This window comes from Salmo salar, chromosome ssa01 (genome assembly GCF_905237065.1).
Source record: "Salmo salar chromosome ssa01, Ssal_v3.1, whole genome shotgun sequence".
In the NCBI taxonomy this organism is placed as follows: domain Eukaryota; kingdom Metazoa; phylum Chordata; class Actinopteri; order Salmoniformes; family Salmonidae; genus Salmo; species Salmo salar.
In genome coordinates this window covers 129,239,866-129,249,865 of record NC_059442.1, presented here as the reverse complement: position 1 = coordinate 129,249,865, position 10,000 = coordinate 129,239,866, and the positions used below count along the sequence as shown (strand labels likewise).

The window sequence follows — 10,000 nt, the reverse complement described above, 5'->3', positions numbered from 1 at the left end:
TGGGGTTAGAGGCTCTCTCCACTCCGTCTATAGGGTTGGGGTTAGAGGCTCTCTCCACTCCGTCTATAGGGTTGGGGTTAGAGGCTCTCTCCACTCCGTCTATAGGGTTGGGGTTAGAGGCTCTCTCCACTCCGTCTATAGGGTTGGGGTTAGAGGCTCTCTCCACTCCGTCTATAGGGTTGGGGTTAGAGGCTCTCTCCACTCCGTCTATAGGGTTGGGGTTAGAGGCTCTCTCCACTCCGTCTATAGGGTTGGGGTTAGAGGCTCTCTCCACTCCGTCTATAGGGTTGGGGTTAGAGGCTCTCTCCACTCCGTCTATAGGGTTGGGGTTAGAGGCTCTCTCCACTCCGTCTATAGGGTTGGGGTTAGAGGCTCTCTCCACTCCGTCTATAGGGTTGGGGTTAGAGGCTCTCTCCACTCCGTCTATAGGGTTGGGGTTAGAGGCTCTCTCCACTCCGTCTATAGGGTTGGGGTTAGAGACTCTCTCCACTCCGTCTATAGGGTTGGGGTTAGAGGCTCTCTCCACTCCGTCTATAGGGTTGGGGTTAGAGGCTCTCTCCACTCCGTCTATAGGGTTGGGGTTAGAGGCTCTCTCCACTCCGTCTATAGGGTTGGGGTTAGAGACTCTCTCCACTCCGTCTATAGGGTTGGGGTTAGAGGCTCTCTCCACTCCGTCTATAGGGTTGGGGTTAGAGGCTCTCTCCACTCCGTCTATAGGGTTGGGGTTAGAGGCTCTCTCCACTCCGTCTATAGGGTTGGGGTTAGAGGCTCTCTCCACTCCGTCTATAGGGTTGGGGTTAGAGGCTCTCTCCACTCCGTCTATAGGGTTGGGGTTAGAGGCTCTCTCCACTCCGTCTATAGGGTTGGGGTTAGAGGCTCTCTCCACTCCGTCTATAGGGTTGGGGTTAGAGGCTCTCTCCACTCCGTCTATAGGGTTGGGGTTAGAGGCTCTCTCCACTCCGTCTATAGGGTTGGGGTTAGAGGCTCTCTCCACTCCGTCTATAGGGTTGGGGTTAGAGGCTCTCTCCACTCCGTCTATAGGGTTGGGGTTAGAGGCTCTCTCCACTCCGTCTATAGGGTTGGGGTTAGAGGCTCTCTCCACTCCGTCTATAGGGTTGGGGTTAGAGGCTCTCTCCACTCCGTCTATAGGGTTGGGGTTAGAGGCTCTCTCCACTCCGTCTATAGGGTTGGGGTTAGAGGCTCTCTCCACTCCGTCTATAGGGTTGGGGTTAGAGGCTCTCTCCACTCCGTCTATAGGGTTGGGGTTAGAGGCTCTCTCCACTCCGTCTATAGGGTTGGGGTTAGAGGCTCTCTCCACTCCGTCTATAGGGTTGGGGTTAGAGGCTCTCTCCACTCCGTCTATAGGGTTGGGGTTAGAGGCTCTCTCCACTCCGTCTATAGGGTTGGGGTTAGAGGCTCTCTCCACTCCGTCTATAGGGTTGGGGTTAGAGGCTACTGACAACATACACGGCGGTTTTTAACAGGTGTCAGTAGACGGTGTGACTGGGGTTGTCGTAAACTGTATTTGCGTCTCATGCCATGTAATGTCATCAGTCGTTTCAAGTCACTGTGGTGAAATTGTGTAGAATATAGGTTGAGAGATGCCCTCTACATGAAACGATGTATTTGATGTTGCTAAACCAGTGATGTTCTATCCTGGAGGGCTGCTTTGTGAACACCAGTACCTCGTAGCTATACTGAGCCCGCTTTTCCCAAACCTCTCCTTGAGTACTCAGAGCCGTTCCACTTATATGATATATTCCAACACTAGCACATCTGAGTCAACTAGACATCATGCCCTTGATTAGTCCATGAAGCCTGGAGGAAGGTTTGGGAACCCGCGCGGTAGGCTCTGTGGGTGTGGTATGTAAGAAACAATCCTATTGTAGGTTTGTTTTTCTGACAGCTCAGGTCGGGGGACGTGTCTGGACAATGAACCTCTGAAACGAGACTTCCTGTACCCAACAGTGGCCCCGGGGCAGGTGTACGACGCAGACGAGCAGTGTCGCTTCCAGTATGGAGCTTCCTCACGACAGTGCAAATATGGGGTAAGAAACGTGCGTCTCTCCGCCTCTGCAGTATGCACACAGTCTCTCTCCTCTGCAGTATGCACACAGTCTCTCTCCTCTGCAGTATGCACACAGTCTCTCTCCTCTGCAGTATGCACACAGTCTCTCTCCTCTGCAGTATGCACACAGTCTCTCTCCTCTGCAGTATGCACACAGTCTCTCTGCTCTGCAGTATGCACACAGTCTCTCTCCTCTGCAGTATGCACACAGTCTCTCTGCTCTGCAGGGGAGGACAATGCTTTGTTCATGGAAAATGCGTTGTTAATGGAATCCTTTACAACGGTTGATCCTGCATCTAACATTAGTGATAATGCTGGTGAAGCAGGGGCTATGATAGTGATCAGGTAACAGGAGAAGAGCAAATATGTTGTGCCAAGCTGCCATTAGCTCCTGTATATCAAAGGGTGTTAATCTGGGGTTAAGGGTGTTATCTTCTTAGTCAGGGGTTAAGGGTGTTATCTTCTTAATCAGGAGTTAAGGGTGTTATCTTCTTAGTCAGGTGTTAAGGGTGTTATCTTCTTAGTCAGGGGTTAAGGGTGTTATCTTCTTAGTCAGGGGTTAAGGGTGTTATCTTCTTAATCAGGGGTTAAGGGTGTTATCTTCTTAATCAGGGGTTAAGGGTGTTATCTTCTTAATCAAGGGTTAAGGGTGTTATCTTCTTAGTCAGGGGTTAAGGGTGTTATCTTCTTAGTCAGGTGTTAAGGGTGTTATCTTCTTAGTCAGGGGTTGAGGGTGTTATCTTCTTAGTCAGGGGTTAAGGGTGTTATCTTCTTAGTCAGGGGTTAGGGGTGTTATCTTCTTAATCAGGGGTTAAGGGTGTTATCTTCTTAGTCATGGGTTATAGTCAGGGGTTAAGGGTGTTATCTTCTTAGTCATGGGTTAGGGGTGTTATCTTCTTAGTCAGGGGTTAAGGGTGTTATCTTCTTAGTCATGGGTTTTAGTCAGGGGTTAAGGGTGTTATCTTCTTAGTCAGGTGTTAAGGGTGTTATCTTCTTAGTCAGGGGTTAAGGGTGTTATCTTCTTAGTCATGGGTTTTAGTCAGGGGTTAAGGGTGTTATCTTCTTAGTCAGGTGTTAAAGGTGTTATCTTCTTAATCAGGGGTTAAGGGTGTTATCTTCTTAGTCAGGGGTTAGGGGTGTTATCTTCTTAGTCAGGGGTTAAGGGTGTTATCTTCTTAGTCATGGGTTTTAGTCAGGGGTTAAGGGTGTTATCTTCTTAGTCAGGTGTTAAGGGTGTTATCTTCTTAGTCAGGGGTTAAGGGTGTTATCTTCTTAGTCAGGGGTTAAGGGTGTTATCTTCTTAGTCAGGTGTTAAGGGTGTTATCTTCTTAGTCATGGGTTTTAGTCAGGGGTTAAGGGTGTTATCTTCTTAAGCAGGGGTTAAGGGTGTTATCTTCTTAGTCAGGGGTTAAGGGTGTTATCTTCTTAGTCAGGTGTTAAGGGTGTTATCTTCTTAGTCAGGGGTTAAGGGTGTTATCTTCTTAGTCAGGGGTTAAGGGTGTTATCTTCTTAGTCAGGTGTTAAGGGTGTTATCTTCTTAGTCAGGGGTTAAGGGTGTTATCTTCTTAGTCAGGTGTTAAGGGTGTTATCTTCTTAGTCATGGGTTTTAGTCAGGGGTTAAGGGTGTTATCTTCTTAAGCAGGGGTTAAGGGTGTTATCTTCTTAGTCAGGGGTTAGGGGTGTTATCTTCTTAGTCATGGGTTTTAGTCAGGGGTTAAGGGTGTTATCTTCTTAGTCAGGGGTTAAGGGTGTTATCTTCTTAGTCAGGGGTTAAGGGTGTTATCTTCTTAGTCAGAGGTTAAGGGTGTTATCTTCTTAGTCAGGGGTTAGGGGTGTTATCTTCTTAGTCAGGGGTTAAGGGTGTTATCTTCTTAGTCATGGGTTTTAGTCAGGGGTTAGGGGTGTTATCTTCTTAGTCGGGTTGAGGGTGTTATGTTCTTAGTCAGAGGTTAAGGGTGTTATCTTCTTAGTCAGGGGTTAAGGGTGTTATCTTCTTAGTCAGGGGTTAAGGGTGTTATCTTCTTAGTCAGAGGTTAAAGGTGTTATCTTCTTAGTCAGGGGTTAAGGGTGTTATCTTCTTAGTCAGGGGATTTAGTGAGGGGTTAAGGGTGTTATCTTCTTAATCAGAGGTTAAGGGTGTTATCTTCTTAGTCAGGGGTTAAGGGTGTTATCTTCTTAATCAGGGGTTAAGGGTGTTATCTTCTTAAGCAGGGGTTAAGGGTGTTATCTTCTTAGTCAGGGGTTAAGGGTGTTATCTTCTTAATCAGGGGTTAAGGGTGTTATCTTCTTAGTCATGGGTTTTAGTCAGGGGTTAAGGGTGTTATCTTCTTAGTCAGGGGTTAAGGGTGTTATCTTCTTAGTCAGGTGTTAAGGGTGTTATCTTCTTAGTCAGGGGTTAAGGGTGTTATCTTCTTAATCAGGGGTTAAGGGTGTTATCTTCTTAATCAGAGGTTAAGGGTGTTATCTTCTTAGTCAGGGGTTAAGGGTGTTATCTTCTTAGTCAGGGGTTAAGGGTGTTATCTTCTTAGTCAGGGGTTAAGGGTGTTATCTTCTTAATCAGGGGTTAAGGGTGTTATCTTCTTAGTCAGGGGTTAAGGGTGTTATCTTCTTAGTCAGAGGTTAAGGGTGTTATCTTCTTAATCAGAGGTTAAGGGTGTTATCTTCTTAGTCAGGGGTTAAGGGTGTTATCTTCTTAGTCAGGGGATTTAGTGAGGGGTTAAGGGTGTTATCTTCTTAATCAGAGGTTAAGGGTGTTATCTTCTTAGTCAGGGGTTAAGGGTGTTATCTTCTTAATCAGGGGTTAAGGGTGTTATCTTCTTAAGCAGGGGTTAAGGGTGTTATCTTCTTAGTCAGGGGTTAAGGGTGTTATCTTCTTAATCAGGGGTTAAGGGTGTTATCTTCTTAGTCATGGGTTTTAGTCAGGGGTTAAGGGTGTTATCTTCTTAGTCAGGGGTTAAGGGTGTTATCTTCTTAGTCGGGGGTTAGGGGTGTTATCTTCTTAGTCAGGGGTTGAGGGTGTTATCTTCTTAATCAGAGGTTAAGGGTGTTATCTTCTTAGTCAGGTGTTAAGGGTCTTATCCTCTTAGTCAGGAGTTTTAGTGAGGGGTTGAGGGTGTTATCTTCTTAATCAGGGGTTAAGGGTGTTATCTTCTTAATCAGAGGTTAAGGGTGTTATCTTCTTAGTCAGGGGTTAAGGGTGTTATCTTCTTAGTCAGGGGTTAAGGGTGTTATCTTCTTAGTCAGGGGTTAAGGGTGTTATCTTCTTAATCAGGGGTTAAGGGTGTTATCTTCTTAGTCAGGGGTTAAGGGTGTTATCTTCTTAGTCAGAGGTTAAGGGTGTTATCTTCTTAATCAGAGGTTAAGGGTGTTATCTTCTTAGTCAGGGGTTAAGGGTGTTGTCTTCTTATCATCCTAAGGAGACGTAATTGTTTTCTTAGCACCTGGGATGGGTGTGCCGCATATCTCACTAACCTATCTTAAAGAGATGGATGAGGGAGGGAGGTTTGCTCACACACACACACACACACACACACACACACACACACACACACACACCACAGTTTGGTGAAATAAAATCATTACCCCCTACCACCACCATGAAGAATAACAACCCAAGGTAAATAAAGAGACAGGAGCAGAGAGAGAACTAAACCAAGCCACAGACACAGGAGATGTTGAATGAAAGCCACAAAGAATTAATGAACCAATACGGACAACAACAAAAAAAAGAGTCTGCCATTAGCAGAGATCAAGAGACTTTATTTTGTTTCATTGAAAGAAATATCTGACAGCAGATTACTACGGGCCCCAAATCAAACCCTGTCATTTTGGCTCTTAAGCTCATAATTGTGGTTTTAGATCAGCATGAAAGACAGCCATTTCTGAAAGGAGAGCATTCCTCCACAGCCTGGCTCAGCTGTGCTGCTCTGTGCTGGGCTGCTTCCACAGCACTAGAATGTAGTCTTTCGACTAGTAGGGTTATGGATTCTGACAGTCAGATCTGTTTCACTCAGCCAGCCAGCTGTCTGGTAAAGAGTTGTCTGTAGTTTAGAGCTTGCTGATTGGACCCATGTAGCCATAGAAACATTTAAAGGATCTACGACTTGATAGTGTTTGCTTTCGGAGTGATGTAATGTTAAGGGGACCTCTTAGGGGTACGGTTACCCTGTAGAAGCACACAGAGCAGAGCAGGCCCTGCTTTAGTGCCATTAAAGACGAAAGAGAACAACTAAAAGATATGTAGGAGGAAGAGAGGCGCAGTAACACTTTACAGTCACTGTTACACTTAACGGTTGCGGGGATTTGTTTGTGTCCTGGTGCTCGACTGGTCTCTCTTTCCACTTGTCCTCTTACCCTACAGCTGTAGTGGATTCTAATGGGAACAAACAGCCTCAGTGGAAAAGTTGTACTGTTGCTTGTACTGAAAGGAAAGGACAGAATGGCGGCAGTTTGGCGAGATGTTTGCTCCTGTGGAATAACGTAAAATGGACTCACGGAAGTGAAATATTTGAGCGGTCGTTTCTAACTGACTCTCAGAACGTCGGAGTCACCGGGAAGGGCAGGAGATGCCTTTGGTTCTGAAAGGGCGATGACGTCACAGAGGTCAGATCTCAGCGTGGAACAGGGAAGACATTTCGCAAAGTGTCAAGATAAGTTATACGAGTAATAACTTTGAGAACGTCACTTACAACCAAACTGCCACTAACCCCACGGCGACCCCCCCCCCCCCCCCACTGCAAAGACCGGAACACTCCTTCATAGCGTTGCTCGTCCTGAAACCCAGTTCTGTCGCACGGTGAGGAGGGGAGGAAAAACAAGGGTTTGACGGCTAAGTGACGTCTAAGTTACTGGCGGGCCTCCCTGATCCCCTGCTCTCTTTAACCCTTCGCCAACCCTCCCGCATCCTCTCTGTTAGCTAGCATAAATCTGCCGTACCAGGTCTGGGTCACATGTCCATCCATACCCGGTTCTCCTTCTGACCTTTCAGCCGGCTCTGGAACGGGAAGGGGGGGGGGAAGCCAGAGAGGAGGGAGGGTGAGGTTTTATGTGGACGGGGTGGGGCAGTGAGGGGTTAGCGAGGGGCAGAGGGGGGCGGCTTATTGAAAGCAGCTGGGAGTGGTGCAGCGAGACAGGGCAGACTCAGAGTGACAGTTTGCAGCTTTATTTAATCTATAGCGTCTAGCAGCAGTAGAGACAAGTAGAGACCAGCGGGGCCTGGACTTTATTTACTGACCCGTGGGGTCAGAACCTGGGCTCAGGGCCGTAACTCTTCTTCATGACGCTGCTCCTCTTCTCCTCTGCCGTAATGCAGTTGTCCAGTAAAGCCTTTGAAGTGGAGCGCCCGGAGGGGAAACCATAGAGGTTTCATGGGAAATCTAATGCAGCGCTGTCCTTGTTACACGCATTCACTTATACAATTTTATTCATTCCAGACGAGAGTCTGACTGGGATTCTCTCTCTCTCTCTCCCTCTCTCTCTCGCTCCCCCCTTTCTCTCTACGACACGAAGAGTTCTCCCGCTGCTGTAAGAGCAAGGCGATAAGATGGATAAATTGTAGAAACAGAAGAAGTTGTTTGTTTTCAAACTTCCTGTAAGACAAAGCGTCTTTTTTTTGGTTGTTATGTCTACAATCCCTGTTCCTTGAGACGCTCTCCTCTCTGAGGGACAGTTTGATGTTGTGAGTCCCTGAGTGATTTCCTATAAAAACCGGTTAACGGTGGTTTCTGTGAACTGACGTCAGCCGGTCTCCGCTGAGGTCTGGAAGGTAAACGTGACCAGGCGTTTAGTCATTCTGCTATTGCTTCAGATGACTCGTTATCCTTCAACACAGAGGGATGCGAGGAGCATGGCTTGACCTTTGGAATATCATCTCTTATTATTGAACTGAGTCCAAAGCACAGGGCTCAATCCGTCAGGCCTGGGTCAAAGATATAGGTCTCACACTTCCAAATATTTCAGCTGAGCTTGAGTTAGTTTGCCCGGTGAAATGGAACCTATGAAATAGTCCAAAGTGACTCCGAACCGTGCAAACTCTATTTGACCCAGGTCTGCTATCCTTTTAAGGGAAAGCAATATGAGGGATTTCTACAGCCAGGTATTTTCTCCCCCCTCTAGCTCTTTCACCTTAGTGCAGATGAAGGACAGGAGATGAGGAGTGGAAGTCACATAAGTCACATAATGTATTTATTTTCGTCGCTAAGGCACTTCCACAGCCCTGTCTCTGTCCATTTCTCTACTCGTAATAGACTCTCTGCGGCGAATTGCTTTATTCTGACCAACTTGCTTTCGCCTCCTTTCCTAGGAAGTGTGTAGAGAGCTCTGGTGCCTTAGCAAAAGCAACCGCTGTGTCACCAACAGTATCCCTGCTGCTGAGGGGACCCTGTGTCAGACTGGCAGCATCGAGAAAGGGGTAAGTCTAAACGCACGAGTTGTCTCCTGTAGTTTGCACACACTGGCTCTCTCCTGTAGCCAAACTCAGCTCTCTCCTTCACCTCGATACCAACAGCCCTGTCTCTCTCTCTCTCTCCCTCTCCCTCTCCCTCTCCCTCTCTCTCTCTCTCTCTCTCTCTCTCTCTCTCTCTCTCTCTCTCTCTCTCTCTCTCGTGATAGCAGCTAAGCCTCCACAGTTGGGAAGTAGCGAGTGAGTGTCAGAGCCAAGACTAGTTACTGTGAGGTGTGTGGTAACCAGATCTAGTAGGGCTCGTTCTCTCCTCTCCCGTTGTATCCCAATGTATTGCCCCCCCCCCTCCCCCTCCCCCTTTCCCGCCACACACACACACCATGCTTTGAGGTCATCACTTCAGAGTCGAATTGCAGGGTGGCTGGCCACGCCACGGCCAGGTTAGACGGCTGACAGTGAGACGGTTTTAACATGGATTACGGTGGCCATTGTCACCGGATGGTCCGAGGTCTCAAAGGGAAGAATGGGAGGGTGTCAGGGGCTGTCATGTGACATTACCCTCCGCTGACTGGAGCCTTTCAGGCCCCGGGGGCCACTGACGGGGTCCTGGGCTACACAGGGTGCACAGGTTGAGATCAGCTCAGGGGGATTTGGGACAGAGGGCTTCGGGGGTTGGGGGAGGGTGGAGGGGGGGTTGAGGGGGGTGGAGGGGGGGTGGTAGCGCGCTCCTGTCTGGGGTGAGGGTAGGTGGTGAGGGGGATGGGGGTGGGGAGGGGGCTTCAAAGGAACACAACTGTCAGCCATTTCTCACCAGGCCCTGTAGTGGAGAGGCCCTGCCAACTAGGGGGGAAGGGAGGGAGGGAGAGATGGTAGGCCAGGGAGGAGAGGGAGGGGTGAGGTGGAGGGGGAGAAAGGTAGAGAGGGATAGAGACAAGGACGGGACAGAGAAAGAGAAAGGGAGAGAGATAAGTAGACGGGAGGTACAGCAGTTGTGTCCCCCAAAGGTCACACAGATTTCTGTGTCAAACACACACACACTTGCAGGTGTGTGGTGTAACAGACAGGCAGTGTAGGGTCTGGGTGTGTCAGCTCGTCTCTGATAACACTTTCTTTCCCAGGCTATTTTCGTCTTGCTGGAAACACAGACAAGGTCTCGAGGAGGACTCGCTCCCTCTCTCTATTTCACTTTCTCTGACCTATCTATCTCCCTCTTTGTTCTTCTCTGCCCTCCTCTCTCACTCTCTTTCTCTGGCCTCTCCCGCTCTCTCTCTGCAGTTTTGATCTTGTTTATACAGTGTCTTAGTGCATAACCCCCAATCTCTCTCTCTCTCTCTCTCTCTCTCTCTCTCTCTCTCCCTTCCCCCTCTCTCTCTCTGGCATTGTTAATCTCTGTTCTGAGTGATTGAAGGAGAAGGAGGACGGCCTGGTGTTTTCAGCCCGTTGCCTTGGCCCAGGATCTTAACCCACTGACCCAGTTACAGATCTTAAACCTCTACTGTCTCTAAGCCCTGAGCACCACTGACCCAGTTCCA

At 48.3% G+C, this 10,000-nt stretch overlaps 1 protein-coding gene across 4 annotated transcripts in view; it reads left to right on the top strand.

The window, feature by feature from the left end:
* LOC106562225 (A disintegrin and metalloproteinase with thrombospondin motifs 6) overlaps positions 1-10,000 on the top strand; it is a 96,113-nt gene that overhangs the window by 39,025 nt on the left and 47,088 nt on the right. For 3 of the 4 annotated variants that reach the window (XM_014126965.2, XM_014126954.2, XM_014127024.2), the window contains 2 exons: positions 1,907-2,048; positions 8,370-8,477. In XM_014126965.2, coding sequence (XP_013982440.1) covers positions 1,907-2,048; positions 8,370-8,477 — 250 coding nt within the window. The remainder of the gene's footprint in view (positions 1-1,906; positions 2,049-8,369; positions 8,478-10,000) is intronic. The other variant, XM_014127028.2, reaches the window with a different exon arrangement.